Source organism: Xiphophorus hellerii, chromosome 2 (assembly GCF_003331165.1).
Source record: "Xiphophorus hellerii strain 12219 chromosome 2, Xiphophorus_hellerii-4.1, whole genome shotgun sequence".
Classification (NCBI taxonomy): domain Eukaryota; kingdom Metazoa; phylum Chordata; class Actinopteri; order Cyprinodontiformes; family Poeciliidae; genus Xiphophorus; species Xiphophorus hellerii.
In genome coordinates, this window is record NC_045673.1 from 23,305,318 (window position 1) to 23,329,160 (window position 23,843).

The following is a 23,843-nucleotide window of genomic DNA, read 5'->3' on the forward strand; positions in this document are numbered from 1 at the left end:
AAATCGGAATACAAATCTATAGCATATATAGGTAATCACCTTTTGATACATCTTTAGCATTCATTAAAAACAAACAACCAAAAGAAAAACAAACTTAAAATCCTTGTGCAATGTTTATTGTCACTTATTGCTCTAAGTAGCCACTAGCTCAGATTTCTCCAACGGGAAGGAAAGTCGCATTTCTTACTACAGTTTTCACAGTACTGTGCTTTGGGGCGTTATTCTTAAATAGGGTCAAGGAAGATAGATATTTTTTCTCTTTTTCTTGCCATTTCTTCCTCCTCACAACTATGGTAAGCTCTGTATTGGTTTGTCATTTAAAATGCCAATCTGAAGTTGCACTGGTAACATTTCAGAATGTGACAAAGTTTAAGGGGTATGAATATTTTTTACAAACTAGTCCAGGTAGTACAATGTTATAGTTACATGGTCTGTCCACTGATGAGATAAATCACAAAGAAGTCTTTCCCATAGTGCTTTACATAATGTAGAATATGGATTAATATACTCACCTGCTTCTACAATATAATTGTCTTTTTGCCCTGATAAAATCTGAGCACTAAGACACTACAACCGTGCACAGAGCATCATAAAGCATTGGGGACACACTTGTGAAGAGCCCACCCCATTTATTTTATAATGGGTTTTCTGCCCCTCCCTGGACATTTAATCTCCAGTTACAAAGAATTTATAGTTGGCTACATGTTTTTGCCTGTTGGCTGTAATATATATCTTTAAAGTCATTTGCATTTCTTTTTATAGTCTGCTCTATTTTCCGAATATATCTACGTTTATTTTCATTTTGCCTCGGCCCTGGTTTTGCCTCCATTTGCAGTTCCCTTTGTCTCTGTTTAGCAGTTTAAATCTCTTTATTGTTGATCTGCACCTCTTTGATGGCATTTTGGGTTTTGGTTAGCTCTGTCCCCATGTGGATTTTGTTTTCTTTGGAGCCGGCTCACATCTATTTTCTTTTCAAAATGTATTCTTTAAAAAAAAAAAAGAAAAAAGCTTTTTTTGTGGTAGTCAATTTTTCATAACTCAGCCAAAGAAATTGTAATGTCAAGCAGAAGCTCAAAACAGAGAGCATATAATCCCACGGCTCTGTGGGACTGCACAAGAGAAAACAGAAACCCAGTAAAAACAGCCCACGATTGTTCATTTTGGGTATTCATCCTCACGAAAAAATTATTTGATTTTAATTTGAAAGCAACATGGGTGATAAAGAACAGGGGTTGTAAATCTTTTTCAGTGTAGGAGGGCATCGCAATGAATAATTGAAGCTATGTATTTTAAAGAAGTCAAGAAAGAATTATCTTTGTGCATTTTATCATCCAATTTTTAAAAAAAATGGATTTGTCTTATGAACAAAGGGAAAAGAGGAATTGGATGTTACCTTGGCAGGTAAACGAAGATTCCAGTTCCAGTAAGGATAAAGGATTCAATACAGCTTTTTACAAATTTTTAAATATATATATTTTTTAAATGTTGTTTTTTTGCATGCTGGGGTGAATCTAAATACATACCTGCTAAATAAGTAGCCATCATATCTTGTCATCCATATATCTTCAGAGTCATTGTGTTTGGTGATGCAGTGAGTAGGAAGGTTCCCTGGTAGCAGTCAGACTTGCAGCGAATCTGAAAAGGCCTCTGAATGAAGACTCTTGCTGAATGACAGTCCTACAACAGCTAAATTTCTAAATATACCACAGTATGTCTTGGATGACATCAATCCACTGCTAATCCATTTCATTTGCTTTTGCTGCAATTGAGATGGGCTAGAAAGCTAGCCAGAGATGTGTTGGTATCAGAAATATGTTATAATTAATTTTTTTTTATTTTTGGAGGACCTAGTTTGAACTTTCTCAATCTCTTCTGCATCCATGAAGTCTCCTTTTTTAACTCCTCTGGCATTTGGGGTTGTAGTTCATGTAATGTTTGAACTTTTGAGACGCTAATTAGCTACATCAAGTTATAAAAGCAATACCTCGTTGCCTCGGTTACACATAACTGTTCGAAAGTAAAAAAAAAAAAACAAGTAGGAACAAAACTCCTTCTAGCTGCACAAAACCAGAGGGAATCGTTAATACGTAATGTTGCTAAAAAAAAAATCCATAAAAAGAACAAATCAGAAATATCACAAAGTTACTCCAACATGAGCGACAAAACTCTGCATTACTTTTGCATATCAGCTAGAATTATCAGTTTTGATCGCATCTGAGCAAAGCACCTTTTCTTAATGTTTGTCTTGACAGATTGTCCCACCTGAGCTGTGGTTTTCTGTGTCTCCTCAAAGACTGTGGTAGGAGAGCGACAAAATTGAGAAAAAGTTCAATTTATGAGTACTTACAGTTCTATTAAAGAAATCAGAAGCAGAAATGTTTCCCCTCCCCGCCTCCCATTTTCAGTACAAGTTATTTGCGATTTACTTCTTAAATATGTTGACATACATTTAGAAGAGGGATTATTCTTGGAGTTTTAAGGAATTTACAAAATAATTTTGACTTAAAAGTCTTGTCAGCCCTTAGCTGGACCACTCTAGATCACCTCGACTTTATAACAGCCTTGCGTTTAAGAAAAAGGCACGATAGCATCTTCTAGTATAATGCTGTTGGATAAATGTGTTTACACAGTTGTAGAATCACTCTCAGTGGTTTTCAATTATTCATGAGCAGTGTTCAAAAAATGATACCGCGCAATAATTGTTTATATTTTTCCGAGTTCTCTCCCTCCTTCTCCTCCCTTAAGGAGGTGTGAATCAAAGCCAAATCTCATTAGGAACTTTGAAATGTGGAGGTGAAAAGCAACCTATTGGGAAATACAAAGATCTCCTGCTGTAGGAGAGGCTGGCAGCTGTGTGCAGGGAAGCGTCCTGGGAAGGAGAACAGAAGCCAGCAACATGCAGATTTTAACCCATTTTCTTTGAGCATTTCCAGCACAGATGCCGACTTTAAATAATAATTGTCAGCGAGCAGTATTGATTTCTACGGCGTGAAGGACACGGGTTATTTATTTTTTCTTCCAAGTTTAATCTTACAAGTGCAAATAATGTTGATTTAAGCAGCATGTCCTGGTAGAGGTATAAAGAGCTCCATCTTTGATTTACGGCAAGTGGATCGGGGCTGTCGTGCTTGATGCTGTACTTGCAATAATCAAGTTTACTCAGAAAACCCCGGAAGTTACTTTATCTCTTGCTGAATCAGTGATTTGCTCACTTTCAACAAAGCCCAAGTAAACGCAGGCCTGCGATCCGTCTCGTGTGCATCAACTCCAGCAACTCATTTTGTTCCTTCAATTTCTTTCATAGCTGTCGGTAGCACTGAATGTTTTCAGCACAATTTTATTCACTTCAGCGCTTCTGACAGAGATCCTGCACTGCCATTTACAAGTCATTTCATGGCAGAACTTTGAGTTTGTATTCAGGGCGGTGTGATAGGATCCCGATGTGGGAATTAGATAAAGACCTTCATAGGGTGAGCCACATATGGAGTCTGATTTTCGAAGCTTTTCGAATCATAACATGACAGGATATTTGTGTTGGAAAAATGTAACTTGGGTTAGAGCACTTCTTTTTATGAAGTAACTGGATTTACTTTTCATAATTCTTAAACTTCTACGCTCAAATCCCAACTCAAGAAAGAAATGGAGAAATAAAAGTTTCCAGACACCTACGTCTTTATTAAAAACCACTTGAACCTTTAAAGGTTGCTCACAAAAACCTTCATATAAGCTAGCACTGCATGATTAAGTTTAGAAGTCCAAATTTCTATATTTAAAAGTTGAAAGGATCTTTAAAGTGAAAATTATGAGTGGAAATGTCTGGTTTCCCAACAGCCCTGGCCTGAAAATTACATATGGCTGACTTGAAATGAAGCCTAATGATTTTCAAATGGAAGAAAAATGTCCACTTCTGATTTATATCTAAATGAATTAGTGACGTACAGTACTATGCAACCTCCTTTAATAGTGCAGTTTACAAAATGAAAAGAAATACATTAATATTAGCTTGTATTGCCTGGTCATAAAGCACTCCAACTCAAATACCACTGGTTTGCAGACTTACATCTGGAACATATTGGGTTTAATGTCACTTATTGTCAGAGGTTAAAGGTAATTTCAAAAATATCCATTAGCCCTTGCTCCCTATTGTTTAACACAAAACAGCTAATATGTTCATATTCAAGTTGAAAAGCATATTCATATAGTACTATCTTTACATCTTATGATTTTGCAGTACTGTGTTACTTTGTCACATAAAATCCCATTAAAACGCACCGACGTCCGTGGTTGTAACAGGACAGAACGTGGAAAGGTTCAAAGTGTCTGAATACTTATGCAAGGTGCTGTAAGTGTCAGAGATTTTGAAGAACACACAATTCACTCCAATGAGAAAAATCGGCTGCCTGTGGCAACTCCATCACCCAAGGTGATTGTTACTCCTGATGAATAAAGCATGAGAGCGGTTTCAGTCAAAGCAAATCAATATTGTCCAAGTGAAAGAAACGCAGCCAATATGAAGGGTATATATGTCTCTGAGTTTATTCACGGAGGAGTACATGATGAAACATGTGGGTAACCGCTCCGTCCACACATACAACTTTTTAAAATTATGTTCATCCAGCACGACCGGATCAGGTACAAGATCAAGAATATTCGAAGCTGCCTCGTACGGGGAGGAAAAAAAAACATTGGCTTCCATTACTGGTCCTGTACCGAAAGTGGAGTGTCCCAGTTTCTTTTGTCAATACAGCACATTCACAAGTTTCAAAATGGGGAGTGAGGGACAAAAAAAAAAAAAGACAACAAAAAAAAACAAACGGGTCTCGACAACAGCACAATTTTTTTCGCTCTTTTGTTGTTTTCGTCATAGGAACCAATGCATAGGGGTATACAGATAGAATACAGTATTTCAACTTGTTTTACAAAGATTCATATGTATAGGAAACGAGAAATAAAAATAACTGCACAGCAGTAAGAAAAGTCAATTGTCGAGTATAGATAGTCATTTGTCGTACACACTGTAGGATAGCTTAGAAACACAGGTCAAAAGAATCAACACCATTGGAACAGTTTTTGCACGATGTTCAATTGTACACATGGATACCCTTTTTGTCTAATTTTGGAATGTGAGACATTTTCAAGGGAAACCCAACTGGTCATTCTTCAACATTTAGTCTTTGACTTTTTTTCTTCTTTTTTTCTTTATTTTTTTGCTGTTTTTGCCACCAAAATCCTAGTAAGCACACACCAAAGACATCCAAATGAAATGCACACGTCGAAGCTGCAGCCGGGAAAAAGAAATCGTACTGAAATGTCCTCAGTCTAACGGCACGCCAATGGCTGCAGCGGCGCATCTAGCGTTTTTAGACACCACACATAAGATCACAAGTCCAAGTACATTGCTGTGTCTATAGTACTATCATCATATTCCTATGTTACCAACAGAATAATTTAGAAACAATATATAGGTGTCATCCTATCCGATAAGGCACATTTTTGGTTAAAGAAAGGCTCTGAAAGAAGAAGCTTCTTGCATCGACTCTAGTCAGCGAGAACGGAGTCACCAGTAAACAACAGCGGAGACGAGGATGGAGAGTCTGCAGTCGGCATGCAATTAAGATCAAAAGCCTCCCCTGCTGATTTCATTACACAGAGTGCCACTCCGCATCGCATTGAGTGGGCAGTGCCAAATGCTGTTAGTCAGGAAGCCGGAGCGCCATGCTGAGACGGCAGGCGGGCAGGCTTGAGGTCTGTGCAAACGTCACTCTAGCCAAGGCAGGAATCGTTAACATTCTGGGGTCTCTGGAGCTCGTTGCCACGTGTCGGCCAAACGCGTCCACCCGTCAGACACGAAGGGAGGACAATTAAAAAGATCTGCCGACGGCCAGACCTACAATTTGGGGACGGTGTTTAATGGACAAAGAAATATCACGCCCTCGTTGCGACTCAGGCCACATTCTGACATTGATTTCAGTTATCATAAGCAATTATATACACGACTGAACCCAAGCACCCTGACATCATTAAAGAAACAACAACAACAAAAAGAAAATGTAAAAGAACAACAATTTGTTCGCAACAAGCCGCTGCAGTACCAACTGCGTCTCTGACAGATCGTTACCATCAGCATTAGGCTATTTTATAGCAAAAGAGGCAGAGTTATTAATGATTATTTGGAACATTATTATGTAGAGAAATGGCACAACAATAAGAAAGACGAACAAAAAAAATGCATAAATCAATTTTGAATTGTTTTTTAACATATTGCTCAACTGCTACGATATGGCAAATACATTTAATAAGAAAAAGCAGGAGTCTACTGTATTGTAGCTCGTAGTATACCGACGTTATTGCAGGGCTAATATGAGCTGCATGGTTCCATGGCATAATGCAACTGCTTCTCTTTGCTGACAGCTAAAGAAAAAAAAAAGTAATACACCAAAGAAGAAGAAAAAGAAATGAATCAACTGAAATGTCTTAAAGAAAACTCAGAAATGTCCCTCTGTGCTTTAGTTGAAGTGGAATGTTTCATGGCACTGTACAATAAAGGGAGACAGGCTGTGCTGTTATCGATTTCCATGAGCACGAGTTGGCAATCAAGCTTAAAACAAAACAAAACAAAAAACATCTGTGTGTGTGTGTATATATATATATATAATTTTTTTTTTAAAAAAGCAAAAGGAAATGTTTGTGAAACCTCTGGTAAGCCGTCAGTCACACAAAGCCGGCGTCCCTGTCCGGACCCTTTGGTCGCTGTCGTAAAGCTCGGCGAGAGCACAGGCTCCGGTGGGGTGGGGACTTAAGAACGAGAGAACGCAGGCGTCGCTTCGCCCTCACGCCTAGGCATCCTGTGTGCGCACGCATGTTCCCCACACAACCCCCACGCTCGCTCACAACGGGCACGCTACCATTCACACAGCTACGCACACAGGCTGATAAAAACACTCTCCGCACCACAAAGTGATTCCAATTAAAAAGTTTTTTTTTTTTGTTTCTTATAAAGCTTTCTGCATAAAGACTGCACAATAAAAAAAATATATAATACAACTCTTTAACCCTTTTTTTTCCACACATACAGAGAGAGAGAAATTCAAACATCTGATTATCTGCGGTACCAGTGCTCCACAGTGGGGCTTAATTCTCACAGAGACTTTTCTCATACTGCATCCTGGGAGCAATATTCAGTGGAGCAGGAGTAAGGGCTCAGACCTCTAAGGTTTGGCAAGTGAGATTTAAGGCGTACCTATGACAGCGGAACCCATCATTTTTCCCCAATCTTTTTACTTTTCTTTTTTGATGTCTGTGTGCAATTAATTAGTCTTGGTTTACGCCACAGAACCAGAAAAAAAATAAAAAATACACGCTCCGGGGAAGCACACATCAAAATGAGCCCCCTCCCCTCTCAGATTTTTGCATTTCCATACTTTATGCTCTGAAAAAAAAGCGGAGAAAAAGAAATAAGCCCCTGTAGTCACTGGCGATCTCCCTCTATGTCTTGACTTTTGTCCCTCCTCTCGGTGGGTTAGAGATCAGTCATTTTATTTTCCAGGGCAGCCGCAATCTGCTGCAGCCGCAGGGTCAGCTGTTTACTCTGAGCGGCCGGGTCCTCATCCAGGGATGCGATGATCTGAAAGGGACGACGGAAGGACGGTCATTGAAATGATCGACAGAGCAGTCGCAAATATCAAGAGAAGAGGGAGGGGAGGATTTGGATCAAGGACAGCAGAAGGGTAGCGCTGGAATAGTAAAAAACAACAACAACAACAAAAAAAACAATAGGAAAGGGGTGACGAGTGTGGACGGGTGTTATTCCCCATCAACAGTCACTTCATATTAGTCGTTATTGTTTGTGAGCCCCTCTTAGGGGAGACTGACAGCCCCATTTGTTTATCCCCATTTGTTCATTAGGTTTTGTTTATCTGCTCCTTTTTGTGACCTCAAGTGGCGACACGCAGTGGACTTTAAAAAAAAAAAAAAATCAATTCCCAAAGCAATTTTCCAATTCACATCCCACAGAAATGCTTTCAATTAAAATTTCACACAATCTCTTTTCTGGCATATCAAGAGTGAAGGAGGAGAAAAAGAAATACAGTGGGTAGCAGTGCATGCAGTGGAATAGCCCTCCGTGGGTGCGATAGGAGAGCAGGGAGGTTCTTACCCCGTCGTAGTATTTGCTGGCGTACTGGTAAAGCTGATGGAGAGCCACTTGGGTGTTCAGTTTGTCGGTGTGAGACTGCAGAACATAAAAAGACAGTTTAAAAGCAAGAGATTCGACGAAATGAAAGGACTAAATTGCGCACAAAAAGTGCCCTTCCCTCATCTCCCCCCGGTGTAGATAATGACTCTACCTGTAGAGGCAACTTAAAAAGTGGTCTGTGCAAAAAAATATCACCCAAGACCCCACATACTTTAACCACTGCAATTTGAAATAATTGGTTCTATTTAACAATCAGACATAAATTGGCTCATATTTGCTCAAAAATTCTTTTTCTTATTTAAAGTGAGGACTCAAACAGTTCCAGTCAAAATATTAAAATAAACGTGACATAAAAACCACGTTTTCAGATTCTAATATGTTTTTCTTGCTTTCATGTTTCCTGCAATCAGCAGGAAACATGTTTCAAAAAAGAAAAAAAAACAAGCTCTGTGCCTGTTGTAGTTTGTAACACCAACAATTTAAATTCAGATCAAATGTGTACCAGCTCAAGTCCTGGAGACATTAATGAGACCCCACTTAAAATGCCACCAGATTTTGATTTAAACTTTACAAAAAACCCCCAAACATAAATCATAATACCATGCAAAGCAAAGTCTCTATGCTCATTGGACAAGAGGATGAGACAGGAGAGAACAGTCCAGAGCAACACAGGCTGCCATACTAATAATTAGGCACAATGCTTTTATACAGAATAATCTTTTACTTCAGACCAGACCTACATAAAGTAATTATTTTTTTTTTGCTTAAAATTAATCGCAAAACTCTTTAAGATTTGTTCTTAAACTAACATAGAATATGACCAATATTACACCATGACTTTTCTCTGGAAGCAGTCATAAAATCTGATGGTCTGTCTAAACTACCCCAAACTACTTGCTTGTGATTTTTGCAACAAATGCACCATCTGCATAAACACAAACTCAGGCCTCAACAGCAAAAAAATATTTTTTGTTTTGTAATTATTTTTGGAAGTTAAATCAAATGAAAAACTTCATAGAAACTGATCAGCTTAAGTAAAAAAAAACAACAAAAAAAAACACTTCAGTAATATTTATTACAAAGTTATTGTTAGTGGCACCAACCAGTCACTGAAGAAACTCACTCAAATTTAAAGGTGAACTTATCAATATAAATCACTGTAAGTCTATGCAGTAAGTCTTTTTACACATCCTTTCAAGGGGTGCCAAGAAATTTGCCTGCATTAGTAATTTTGAAAATAACTTGAGGGATGTGGATGTGAATACATCACAACGGGATTAAACAAAACTGCCAGGGCGCATTTTGCAAGAAAATTGCATGCTTTGAAATAAGGCAACAACCGTTGCTGGAAAAAAACAAAAACAAACTCTGAAGATTAAATTGATAGAGAAATGTAATGCCTCCCCTCATAATATTTATGTACCGCGTAACATGTTCTCTTTTACACATAGTGGAAACCCATTGGGCTTGCCGCCTGGTTCTGGGCTTAAAACATTTAAAGCAAGGTCGACTACAAGCCAAAGATAATGACAGCTGCGTCTCTCACCCGTGACACTTCCGCCAAATGAGTGTTCATGTCCTGATCACTGACAGGGACCATCTGCCTGATGCCCTTGTAGTAGCTGCACACACATAAAGAACAGACAAGAGGGTGTAATCACTCCGTTATGCAACTGTTATTTTTTTTTAAAAATGGTCTCGGGGAAATCTGGAGGATTTTAAACTTGACATAAAAACAGATGGGAGAGTAAAGAGCACCACACTTACTCATCCACCATCTTCTTATAGGTGGAGATCTCCTTTGCATAGAGTAGTTTGTTACTTGGAGAGTCCTGTAAACGAAAAAAAAATAAAATAAATGAAAGCATGAGTAAAAGGACATACATCTACATCTCAAATTAGAATAGTTGAAAATATAATTTATTTCAGTAGGCATCAGTTTTAACTATGAATCAGTTTTTAGTACTATTGCATGCAATGAAACAAAATGAGAATATTGCAAAATACCAATTTTAAAGGGTTTTCAGTGCAGATGTGCAACATTACGGCCTCAATAATCATAGGGAAGTTTGGTGACTTAACAGTTGTCCAACTGAGAATCACTGACGCTTTCTATAGATCGGGGAAGTCACAAACAACAACTCCTAAAGAAAGTCGAAGCGAATTAATGGAAAGCTCAGTGAAAGGACAAAGTGTGGTGAAAGAGGGCGCACAAGTAGGGACAAGTGCAGCCTTCTGAGGACTGAACAGAAACCCATTTACGAGTTTGGGAAAAATGTGTGAAGTCAAGATGGAGTCGATGTTTGAAGAGCTACAACACATACACATATCCCAAGTTTGACTCTTCCAGCTGACAGAAAAACTAAATCAAAAACAAAATAGCTCAAATATTCCTCTTGGTGTAATGAGTCTATATCAGACTTTCACATTTTGATTTACAACCACTGACATACTTGAACCGACCGATGATATTCTATTTCATTGACATGCTCCTGTATATTCCTTCACCTTCTCTTGCACCACATTCCCACTCCTTTGATTTGGGTCCACTCACCCGGCTGAGTTTGTGCTCGCTCTTGGTGCAAGCATCCATGAACGTCTGGGCTATGACTGACAGAGACGCGTCCACCACTTCAGACACGTGGACGTCGAAGGTGAAGTGGGGATTCTTGAGGATGTTCACCCAGAATCTCAGCGGCAGGCTGGACAAGTGAAGGAGGCAAAAAAAATAAATAAATCACTGTGATTATCACCATTAACGCTTTAAAACTTGAGGGAAATCTCAGCGGTAAACTGATGTAAGTCGAGGAGGCGTGCCATGGGAAAGAGCACTTGTCTGTGGTTTGAACTGACTACAATAGGAGGTAATAACAGGGGTGGAGGGAAGCCTGCTTTGTATGTGTCAGTGTTATTCAGAACAATAGCCTTTACTGTCTGTTTATTTTAGCGTTTTGCTCAATGCTGACCTCCTTGTAAGTCCACACTGCGTCCACACTAACAAACAGAGATTAAGAAAGCCGAAGTAGCTGCAGCACGTTGACCTTTTCAGCTCCTGCGCAGCTTAATGTAAAGACCAGACTACATAATGTAACGCCCCGGCGCTTGTGCTAATTTCCCTCCTGAAAAGGAAAAAACACAAGCTCAGTGCTCTTCTTTCTGCTCTCCCTCTCAAGCTTATGAATTCATGAAAAACGCCCCAAAATACAGCAGTTTCCTCAGCCCCTCCGCCCCCTCTCCTCCCAGATCACCGCGAACATCCCCGACATCTGGGAGAGGAGACGTGCGGCGTGTAAAATTCATCCTGATTTGGTAATATCTTCTGGGAAGGCTTCGGTTAGAATACAATAGGAGCATAAAAATAGCTGTTACTATAATCACAGAATTAATTTAGCTTGGGAAATAATTACCATGTTTGTTTGTTTGTTATGCTTCATACACACATTCATATTAAATACATGGCCCTCGGTTGATTTGATAAACAGAACGGGTGGATGCAGAATTGGGCGTAGAGTATAGTAAGTAATTAAATCGCTCATCTCGTGTCCTTGTGCGGCTGCTCTCCAGCCAGCAGCGCGTCAATCACGGCCATCTACATGCAACACGTCGTCTTGTGCGCTTGAGCCTCAGCCGACGCGACACTAATTTATGCACTTAAATGGCACATGGGAGCGCAGAGATTGCAAATGCAAACCAAGTACCGCTGAAATCGTGCATTTGCATTCAGCGCTTCCCGGAACAAGTAAGTTTTATTTCTTTGAGAGTTATTGTATCAGAGAGAGAGAGAGAGAGGAAGAAAAAAATAATAATAATCTGACCGCTGCTGACTGGGCAGACTTCCAGCTGCGTTTTTGTTAGTCAAAGAAGGTCTGAAATGTGGGGAAATGCCTGTACTGTACTGTGTTTTATTAGGTGATGCTGCAAGTTAATATTTTATTACTGAGAAACAACATGCACACCTAAAGAAACATTAAAAGATACACATTAATCCGAGTACATCTTTTTGTAACGCAATCAGCAGCGGTACAACCTTTGACACCTCTGAGGTGAACTCCACCTGGAGTGATTGTTGACAGAAGCATGATCCAGGTCCGCTCCACATGTTTATGTTTGTGACGGTCAGAGAGGAATGGCACAAGTTCCAAACACCATGTCGTCATGTAGGTATTGTCTAGTGGTTGCTATGGAAACTTGGTCCACCCTGAGGTCAGTGGCTTAATGAAATAGGCCTCTGTGTCACGCCATATTATTACTCCAGGGAAACCGAATGTCGTGTGTGAAAAACTTTGCAATAAATCTTTTCACAAGGAGTCCCGATATGAGACCAAGCAGGTCCGGGCAGAAATGGACAGTGATCCGAGATAAGTGGGAGAAAGTGGCTACAGTGGTTTACAAGGTAAAGTTACATTTCTGAAGCAATCTCACAGAATGGAGCTGGATCCTCTTCTACTGTCAAGTGGACAATGTTCCGCAAACTTCAAGGATGATACATGAGCCAAGTAAAAGCTTGAAAGGTCTTTGTGATTTATACACCAGCTTCTTTTCTGTGAAACAGAATCTAATTATAACAAGCGTTTGGTTTAGAAGATGCAGTTTTGGGGATATGCTGTTAGTGTGCGACTGAGTGGAAAACTACAAAAATAAGTATTTGATGAAACAGTAAAATCTAGGCAACAAGTGTTAGGTGGATCTCATTGTTCGTTTGCGCTTTAATCTTCAGTTGCAGGAAATGTGGGGAAAATATGATTTTTGATATTGCAAGTCAGTCTGCCTCTAGTCCGGGTAAGTATGGAGCAATAAAGCAAGCACGGGCTTTTATTGGAAAAGAATATCTGTGGGGGAAAAAAGCCTGACTGACATGTTTTCTTTTAGCAATCAAATGTAATCTGACAATGTTAAGGCTTTCTTAACCATTAGCACAATAATTAAGACTTATAAGCCAAATGTATCTGCTACATTTGAAGCATCAAAAATGTCAATGCTGCATGCCAGTAACAGTTTTATTAAAAACTAGAAAAATTATGTATCGTTTCTTTTTAGTTGATGTTATTTTACCTGATCAGAAAAGAACAGCAGCATTGAATCTGGTTGAAGTACAGTGTGTTTACCGTTTCCCATCTTTTTACCTATTAGTCTTCCAGATGTGGATGGTCTCCTCATCAACATTGTTGTGTTTTAGCGCTTGTTCATCCAGGAAGTCAAAAAAATATTTGACAGCTGGCGGGACCACTGCCCCGGAGCACAGCACGCTGCGGAAAAAGTCGTCCACAAACTGCTGCAGTGTTCCCTGAAAGCGAACAGACAGAATGTGAAACTATTTAGCTGACGGTTATTCATATTAAAGCTCTGAGATGGACCTGGGAGAAAAAAACATTGGGTTTAAGCTTAGAGCATTTCTGTTCTTTCCTGATCATCTGAGGCGTCACCTAATACCGTTTGGACCCCCGAAATGCTCCAATGTCAGGAGGTACATACAGTTTTGTGTTTGTGTTTTTACCTTTACAGACAAAAGTCGGGTCAGGTAGATCTCTGTAATGGCTTTGGTCATCGACTTGTCCTTTATGCTCCCTCGTTTGGATTTGATCTCATCCAGCTCGTCCTGCGGCCTCACCAGATGGAAAACTTTATCGTCGTCCAACAGAGCATTTCCTAATGCAGGAAGACAAAAAAGTTCAAGCTTTACTTTAGATCAGTTTCATTACCCATGTGCATTTCTGATGAGTAAACAAACATGAGGGGGGAATTTTCAGACAGATTTGAAAGAAAGCAAACAGTAGATAAACAGCTCTCATGAAATGTGTCCCAAAAAAAGAATAAAATAAAAATGCATACAGTTTCAGCATAATATAAAAGAGTGGAATACATAGAACATATATTAGCATTTTTAATGAGAGTGGGGATATTTTTGAGGAGCTAAACAAAAAAAACAAGACAAAGAAATGTATTATAATCTGAATGCCATGTTACGTTTGATCTTTTGAATTGTACTTGTATCTGTTCATTATGTGTGCTGACGGATACTTACGTTCTTCATGGTTTTCCTGGTTCTGGTCATAGTTCTGCTGTGTGTGAAGCACTCTGGATAAAACCAACGTGGCATTATCTCGTACCTACAATGCACAGATGTCAGAAAATATAACTTTTGATTTTGATAAATGCATTGGCTTGTAACAACACTCAAACACAGCCAACAGCAGCACTTTACTGTGATTCAATTTCATAGACAAGACATTTTTATCAAGCATAAAAAGTATGATTCATATTTATGTTCAGCCCCATTAAGTCCATGTCCATGCAAACGAAAAAGCCCCCCACTGTGTCCCTACATGGCTTGTTGCGAAATGCTAACAGGAACACAGCTTCCTTTTCTTGACACATTTCCAGAAATTTTTTTTTTTTAATTTGTAGAATTCAAGACTAATAGTTGTACTGATTCTTCTGCTTGAGCTCCAGTTACTTGGCCAGTTCTCTGAATTACAGTTTAGGTAAACAGCTACGTCTATGCATATTTTTGAAAAATAACTATCATTTTATTTCTTTTAGAAAACGCATGAACTACTTTATGCTGGTCTGCCACATAAAATCCCAATAAGACACATTGCATTTGGTAGTTGTAACAAGGCCCTGTGCTGTATTTCAACTGTGTTTCTCCATCCCATTTGTTTGCCCCAGAATTTATGTCCAATCAATGCGACTGAGCAGACATGAACAGTGGGTCTTAACTGTGATATTTAGAGGCCAGTTTCTGCGGCACACCCTGTTATTGACCGCACATACACTGTGATTAGCGGCACTCTGACACGGGCGATGAATCCATGGCAGTTAGGCTGAGGTCTAAGAACAACGGAGAGGCAGGTAGGCTCAAAGGAGGCCAAGCCGCTCTGAAAGATCAGGATTTAAGTAGCCGAAAAGCACGGCAAGTAGGGGATATTACCGCGTGACCTTTATTGTCTCACAATCGATACAGTGGCAAGAAGATTTAGTGACATTCAGTTGGGAACCAAAACTGGCAAGCAGGGAGGGTCTGGGAAAAAACCCAACACAAGTCTAAAGAAAAGTGGTGACTTGAGAATGAGTTTGATTCTCATTCTATCCTAGAATGAGATATCCTAGCTAGCTAGCTAGTTAGCCAGGTAGCTACATGGAGAAAAACTCCAAGCTTCTTGATGATGCACACATTTTCTCAACCATTAATCATATCCACTGACTGCTATCTTGTTATATATGGGACAAAAGTCCCTGCATATTTGTCTGAATACATGTGTAGGATATTCATGGTGGCAGAATTTTTACATTAAATTTACAACACAATGCTCTGTGGGGGTCATAAGCAGGAGTGAAGAGAAATGTCCTTGTCATGAATTCCCCCTCATTATGGTAATTCTATCCCCCCAATAAGTGACTTGACAGACATAAAATATGGCAAAGAGTCACAGAGACTGTGTTGTGTGTCATAAGTCAACTTTGTACGTAGATTTTGAAGCTATTTAGCTAACAGGTAGAGAGATTTATTTTGCCCTAAATACTTCATATTAGAGATGACAGATTGTGAATTGAAGAACAGATGTATTTTTCTTCGTTTTTTTCTTTATTTCCACTCGTACACGCAATAGCAAGAAATGGTGTAAAATTCAAACCTTTGGCAGTTTTGTGATAAGAACAAACAATAACTCAATATGTGCTAATGTATTCAGGTCAGAAAATCTACTGCAGACAGATTTCATGCAAATTGCTCCAATGTGCAACTCAGACTGACTGACTGAGATGAAGTGAAAATATTAGGCTCCATTCGCTTCTGCACACCCACGTTTATCTACTCATCTCCCTACATTCTTACCAAATCCAAAGCTTTTCTTTTTTTGCAGCAGTTGATTGTTAAGATACTGCATTTAAAGTTAGGATTAAATATGTTGCCGGTACTCACGTTGTAGTGTGCCAGAGTGTTGATGCGCTTCCATCTGCCTTCTTTCTGGGAGGTCAGGTCCAGATCGGATAAAATCTGTCCTGTTGAGCCGGGACGCCACTCTGTAAATGGGAAGAGGATGGAAGGTATACTGAAAAACTTTGGAAAATGTCCACAAATGTATTGTTTTTTTTAGGTAAGTATACAGGTTTAAATTAGTTATGTTATTCATGGCAGGCACCCAGCTTTCTGCAGGGGCTTTAAGAGCACACATGAGGAAGTTGGGAGTGAAGAAAATACATCAATCTTATGAATAATTTAGATTTAATTAAAATCTGTGTTTTGCACCCTAACATTTTCTGCATCGCTGCAGACTTGACAACACACGTGATGTTCTGGATGATTCCCTTACGAGTTCAGCAAATATACGGGAGCCATCTTTTTATTAATCGTGAACAAAGATGGCTCTCTATTTAAAACGTCTAGAGAAATTAGATCTACAGCGTGATGCGAGTGGCTTTGAGGTTATGGCGTATCTGTGGAGCTTTAGCCTTTCAAGTCGGTCCCAACGGTTTCTGTCTACACTGGAGAGAAAAACTCTGTTAAAGGATGAAGGGTTGCTTCATGTTGCTGAAATACAGTTACATCTTCACCAAAATGAGGCTTTATTTAATCTTAATGAAAATATTTCTGATTTTTATAATTTTACAACCACTTATCTGAAGTGCCTGGTAAAAGTGTTCATACTTTGAAACATTTGCAATGGCTGTCACATCGCAGTTTCAGAGTAGATCACACTTCACTGGGATCTTACTGGCAGAAAGCACAAAGCAGCACACGACTGAAGTGGATACAAAAGCATAGATGGCTTTTCAAGCTTGTTCTTTCTTTTTTTTTTTTTTACAAAATTATCTTTAAAATGTGGCATGCATTTCTATGTGGCTTCACTCAACACTTTGTTTTCTTCACAAACTTTGTACTTCCAGAGGCTGTTGTTTCTGCTCATTTTTTGTGAATTAGTCTACATTTTACCAAATTTAACAAAGACGTCCTGAATTGCAATATTCAAATCTTGTCACAATTCTCAATCGAATTAAGCTTTGGGCTTTGACTGGACCATTCTACCAAATTTGATTTGATCTAAAAAGACAAAATTGTTGCTCTGGCTTTCAGGTTGTTGAACCTCCTCCCCTGTCTCAATCTTAATTTTTGTTTTTATATATATTTCCTGGATTATTCTGCATTTACCCAAATAGTGCTAACGAGTTGTTCAAAGCTTTATAACCAAACCTGCTTTAAATTTCTCCACAACTGTGACCTGTCTGCCGTGGCTTTGGTCTGCATGATAAAGTTTGTTCACTAATGTTCTCTAATAAACATCAGGTGGACGTTATTGACTCTTTAGACGACTCACTACGGTAAGTTGTAATTTTCTTTATGGGGCTGAATATAAATGTCTGAAACACTTGAGATTTTTATTTCTACAAGAAAAAAAAAATTCAGAACCATTTTCTTTTTCACGACTCTGAGCTACTGTGTGTTGGTCAAGGTTTGTGGTTGTGACATGACCAATGTGCATAAGCTCAAGAGGGCACCGTGTTACAGGACTCATTAGTGCCTCTTCTCTACTTACCCAGAGTGACGCTGTCAACCTTGGGTCTCTGGGAGTAAGGCAGGTTCCTGTATACTTGCTCTATGATCTTCTCCTTCACCTGCGAGACGGTGTCACAGCTCAGCACCTTGACGGGTGTCACATCTGGACCCTCACCTTGAACCAGCACCTGCAGGGTCTGACAGGTAAACACACAGATATATACACATCATTACCGAGTCGGAGACAGCATGTGTACCACCATGGAGTACTGAGAATTAAAAGCATGCAGACAAATGTCCACATCTGCAGCCAATTGGGATGCTACCATTATGGCAACTGGGCATTTCAACACACATACACACATGCTGCACTGACACCTGACATGACTTTTGTCACCTTGGCTGGCTAATGACCAGGACTCAGCTGGAGAAAACCTTGACCCACGTCACCTACTATACTCTGCCAGCTATTAGAGATAACTGACCAATCAGTGGACAGGGAGCAAAGAAATTCACAGCTGAAAGCTCATAAAACTGATCTGTATTTGACGTGAACACGCTGCGGACTGAAGGCAGAGGTAAAGATTTCGCAGGCAGATAGTGGGGCATCTGCCTGCAAAATCCAACTGGTTTAGTCTTTTTTTCACCCTGTGCCTCTCCCTTCCCCGTGAAATTTAATCACAGAAGGCGATCCATCACAACGGGAGACGTGTAATTCAGCCTAATTTGATAATTGTCCTCGACGACGCCATTACCCATGGGTCTTTTTGTTTGTGCTGACTTTAACAGAAAACAGCTGTGCTCAGATTAGAGTCCATTATTGAAACACAATACTAAAATGAAAGGTGCAGGCCTCCCCCCCCCCCACTCCTGAAAGCTGCCCAAACGAATGCAGAGCACGCGTAGGTGGCAAGGTCGAGGAAAGGTCGCCGAAGGGGCTTGTACTCCATTCTTGTTCTGACTTGTTCAGTGCTCACCTAAACCACACATTTTACCGCTATACTGGAATGAGTCGCCAGGGATGGGTTTTTTTCTCTCTCTTTTAAGAATGAGAACACTGGCAACTGGAAATGGATGTCACATGAAAGCAGGCTTGTCACCTTAAGATTTGTTCCTGTGTATGGCTACCATGGCAACACCACAGAGCATGTGTTGTGAGCATGTTTCTGTAGCCCATCACGCATGAAACACTGTGTATTCAGAAAGCAGTGTGTGTGCAGTCTTTGTGACAGGGTTTCCGAATATGTATGCGGAAATGTGTGTGTGAGTTTATCTCACCAGGACAGAATACTCGACATCGTCGCCCAACAGGCCGGTGTCGTTGAGGGTGTACTTGGCTTTCTTAACTCTGGCGTCCACAGGCCCCTTTTCAATCTGGTGCTTGATGGCTCGGAACAGTTTGTATAAGGGCTCGCCTGCGGTGTCCTAGTACACACACACACACACAATTGCACAGGAACAAAACGACACTTAGGGGAGGTTTTCTCTGTTGTTATTATTAGGAAGTTAATCGTTGTCAGACGACTCACAAGATAAACTCACACCATTCACACAAACATCAAACCAGAGAATGCCTGGTTGTTTTCTTTAAAAAGCTCATTATTAATCTGGACTTTACCCTGGTAATAACTCAAGCCTGAAAAAGCATGACTTTTATTTTGAAAAGTATCGGGGGACTTTAATTTGAAAGGTTAATAATCACTTTTTCAAGAATGGCTTGGATCCATTAGTAATGTGGGGCCTAGCTTTACAATCAATAAAAAATTGAGGATTTCATTTTGAAGCTTCGGCATGAGTTTTATTTTGAAAGAATCCCGTTTTACATCACTGCTTTAGTTCAATTAGTAGTGCAGAACATACTTGTATAATAACTATCTATAAAATATTGAGGCTTATCTTTTATAGCGCACAATCTTGAAAGAATGACATGCTCTGGTTTAAAAAACAAGTAAGGTAAAAACCAACATTTGCAACTTTTTATCCTATGAAATACTAAAAATTTACTGAGTATGTATGAGCTCCATTTTAAAATGGCTAAATTTCAATTACTAATATAGAACCCACTTCAGCAATGTAACTTATGAATTATTTAGGTTTTATTTTGAAACGTTAGTAATCCCATTTTTATCGCTGGTATTATGCCGTTAGTAACGTAGAACCTACAATTGCAATACAACATGACAGATATGGAAATCTATATTTAACATTATTTATAAGCTTTATTTTTAAAGGCTAACAAGCCTGTTTTTACCAGTGGTTTAATTTTGTTTGTCAAACATCACTGATGATTGCAATGTTCTCATCAAAACAATATTTTCCCTTTTATTGTTAAGAGTATCCATAAGCTTTATTTCAAATGTCAAAGTGCATATCTTTTCTGTTTAGTAAGAATGTAAAAGTTCATCACCAACATGGGTTTTTATTTAGATAAAAACAGAGCAAAACACCATGTAAGTTGATCAAAAAGGAACATATTTCATTTTGAACCAAAATCACTAAGTTACTGCTCCTCAGGTATTAATTACATCCCCAGAATGATCCCATGTTAATCATAGCTGCTGATGTTGGTTAACATTTATAACAAAAATCTTCACTATGTCTTGAAAAAGATGTAACCTCAGATCTATGCCTCGTTTAATAAGCACACATATGAAAAATTGTTGGAACTTATCCTCCATCCCTCCTGCTCATATAGCAGCAGGCGATGCTAATTTATTGCTGTTTTTGCTCCTGTCGTGCTGCAGAGGAGTGACTGAAAGTTGATTTTTAATACTGTGTTGTTTTTTTTTCCTTTTCCTGATGATGCGAAGACCAATTAATATGCCTTCACCTCCTCAGTCATCAAAACCGATTTAATGGATTCCAAGGTGCCAAACATAAATCCTGCTACCTTCAAAAACTGGTAAAGGCAGATGGACATCCAGTTACAAAGCATCCTTTCCACCACCGTCTCTGATCTGAAAAACAGATGAGATGAAAACATCAAAGTTGCAAATAGTATCAGTTTTAATTTGAAATGCACGCGCGGACAAATGAACGTATGCATTGGGATGGATGGCAGATCAGAGTGAAAATTTCATGGACAGATTCAATTATTTACATGAGGGTCATTCTGCATGTTATGCGAGTTCCAGATCGATCAACTAACTCTTTAAAAAATAAATAAATAAATCACCACCACTGAAAGCAACATCAAGGATAAATAAAACGGAACAGCACACATCTCCATTATGTGCTCCTGAAAATGCCGAAACCCTTCAGCGTTTTCTGAACAGCTAATCAGCGTCAAGATATTTTAATCAAAATCTCGTGTCGGCGGTCACTTGACGGGCGGGTGACACCCATTGTTAACTTGTGGCATACCTAATTAGATGCCTCGCGTATAAGAAGGGCCTGTGTTTGTACAATGGCCTAATCAACATAACGAGCTTCTCCACTGGGGAATAATTAGGATGTGTGCTTGCAGCTCGTCGCTGCCTGCCTCAGCACAGCAGATAGTTCGGATCACATAACCCCGTCTCAGAGGCGATGAGCGACTGTTGTGTAATCAGGAGACGATTTGACACTGATGGCATCGTTACACCAAACAAACAAACAGCCTGGACTGCACCGAGGATGATGCATTTCAAAGAAATCTGTTAGGTCACCTTTTTTTTGTTTGTTTTTTAAACAGCAGAAGAATTTTAAAAGTCTAAGCTAGTTAGCAAAGTCAAAAAAAGGGGAAAACATTAAGATTTTAAAGTCAAAATTATTAAATAAAAGCAGTATTTGAGAATGTTTTAATGAAAATCAGATAGTTCTGGTCACAGGTTTACGTCATATCATCACAGGCGTGTGCGTCACATTACTTTTTATTTGAGCATTTTAATATGATCCTTTTGCAAAGGTGGGATGATTTTACAACTCGCAATTTAAGTGAAATTCAGAAATAAGAATAACAGTTTGTATTTACTGCAGATTTTCTCTCCAATATATACATATACAGTATATATGGTTGGGTTGGAGAAAAAGTCCCAAATTCGCTCTTGCGAAGCTTATTATTGTTTGCAAAGTTTATTGTAATTGACATGACATTTATGTTAAATGTGTGGTGTAGATACTCAGTCATCCCTGACATTCTTAAGTGCTCCAGTACAAGGCAACCTGACATCTTTTTATCCTTTAAGATGTTTCGCCTCTCATCCAAAAGGTTTCTTCTGTTCTGAATATTCTGGAAGTAACAAGATAATAAATTGTAGTGTGAACAATAACATTGATAGTGCCTTTTAAGTCATTAATGGGGCAATTAGGACATGCAAGTCACTGCTGGTCCAACCCTTCATTCATCACAATATTCACATTATTGTTCAACAGTCGGAACATATCCCGAACGATGCGAGTTGTTTTGGTCACAGGTGAAAAATTGCTAAAGAAAAAACCCCCACCTAGATGAAGACTCAGAGTTGCAGAGTAGGTGTTAGAAAGATTAAATCTGACTTAATCTTTTCAGATCGTTAAACAACAACATAAACTTTGAGCGAGTGATTTACATGTTCAAATTGCTACTTTGTTGTTTAATTGTTCTGAATAATATTCATAAGCCATGTTCAAACCAAGTTGGAGAACTGAAGAAACTTTTTGGATGACAGCTGAAACATCTTCAAAAAAAGAAAAAAAGAAAAAATAGAAGCAATTCTACTGACTTAGGATTGTCCTGTCCTTAATGAGTGAGAATCTACACTAGATATTTCTATCAATGACGACTAAAGTAAGTTTCTGGCCAGAACTGTGTGTATTCTTACCTTCAAACTGTTTCAATTATATATAATTCATTTTCTAATTAAATATTTTAAAGCACAACTCTTGGTAAAAGATGAATGTTATTTGTAGATTTATTGTGAGTTTTAAGAGTGATAATCTGGTCAGAAATAACATTTTAGACCTTATCAAAGATGCTAAAAATGAACAACAGTCATCTGTGGGGACTGCGGTGGGCTCCAAGGACGAAAAAGAAAAACAGAAGGAAGAACAGAAGGAGGAGGACTGGAATAGACTGAGCTGCAGTCTGGCTCGTTCAAAGAGGACTACAGTAGTGAGTGCAAAATTCAACCGAAAATATGGCACCAGAATGAAACAGTCCCATGCATCTTGAGCCGATTCCCAGTCCGCCTCAACTGTCCGATGAGATCAGTGCCAAAGTCTAGAAATGGAGAGACGCCTTATAGAGCTTCAGCACGAAGACCTTTAATGACCTGTGAAAAAGTTTGACTAAGCAGGAGAACAGCTAACATCGACCTATTCGCTGTTCTCCTGACCCTACAGGGGGGAAAAAAGGAGAATACTACTAAAAAATATTGAATAAATGTGGTGGAAAGCAATCTTGTCAAACGAAAGATACTTTACTTGTGTAAAATTTGAGCTGCTGAAAGCACAAGTTAAAAGGTCAGCTTCGAAATTTGATGAAAAGCAGCGCGTGAAGTTGGTTCTCACTCACCTGCGCAGCATCAGCTTGGGGTTCTTACTGTTGACGTACTCCTCCATCAGCTCCAGCAGCAATGTCCTCATGATATCCGTGTAGTATTCCAGCTTCCCATGCAGGGCCACGGTAAGCAAGGAGGCAAAGTACACCTTGGCCCTGGCGTTGAAATCGTGACTGCGCTCTAAGGTGCGGATAAACTGCAACACGCAGACACAGGCGGAGGATGACGTGAATTAGTGATCGCAATGAGGGTTACTCACGCTCAAGCAAATCCTGCATGATGTGCTTTTAAATTATCAGATGACTAATGCCAGTGAAAATTATAATCATCAAGGTAATTTTAGTTTTGCCCTGTAAAAACATTGTGGCTTAGAAATGATCCCACTTAGTGGGAGAAGAATCCCCCTACACACACACACCCACACCCACACGCACACCCACGCACACCCACACACACACACACACACGCACACACACCCACACACACCCACACCAACCATTAACACCTCGGAGGTTGTTTCTGTGCCAGCAATATTGGATTAATAGGAAGCTTCACACGTATCTCCCAGCTCAGTCTTCTGCTATTCTGATGCCGCATCACCATGTAGAACATGACAGCCTTCAATTTAAAGGCCAGCAGTCTGACTTTAAATTAGACTCTATATTCACTCTCAACACAGTGAAAGGAGTTAAGCTGG

At 39.3% G+C, this 23,843-nt stretch overlaps 1 protein-coding gene across 4 annotated transcripts in view; it reads right to left on the reverse strand.

The window, feature by feature from the left end:
* Positions 1 to 4,511: 4,511 nt before the first annotated feature.
* The window catches only part of plxnb2b (plexin b2b), a 155,158-nt gene continuing 135,826 nt past the window's right edge, over positions 4,512 to 23,843 (reverse strand). For all 4 annotated transcript variants that reach the window (XM_032589018.1, XM_032589002.1, XM_032589010.1 and 1 more), the window contains 13 exons: positions 23,161 to 23,342; positions 20,578 to 20,644; positions 18,966 to 19,112; positions 17,728 to 17,884; positions 16,116 to 16,216; positions 14,217 to 14,301; positions 13,689 to 13,840; positions 13,318 to 13,478; positions 10,749 to 10,896; positions 9,962 to 10,026; positions 9,741 to 9,816; positions 8,156 to 8,230; positions 4,512 to 7,624 (listed from right to left, as the gene is read on the reverse strand). In XM_032589018.1, the coding sequence (XP_032444909.1) occupies positions 7,520 to 7,624; positions 8,156 to 8,230; positions 9,741 to 9,816; positions 9,962 to 10,026; positions 10,749 to 10,896; positions 13,318 to 13,478; positions 13,689 to 13,840; positions 14,217 to 14,301; positions 16,116 to 16,216; positions 17,728 to 17,884; positions 18,966 to 19,112; positions 20,578 to 20,644; positions 23,161 to 23,342 (1,521 nt within the window). In that variant the 3' untranslated portion in view covers positions 4,512 to 7,519. The remainder of the gene's footprint in view (positions 7,625 to 8,155; positions 8,231 to 9,740; positions 9,817 to 9,961; positions 10,027 to 10,748; positions 10,897 to 13,317; positions 13,479 to 13,688; positions 13,841 to 14,216; positions 14,302 to 16,115; positions 16,217 to 17,727; positions 17,885 to 18,965; positions 19,113 to 20,577; positions 20,645 to 23,160; positions 23,343 to 23,843) is intronic.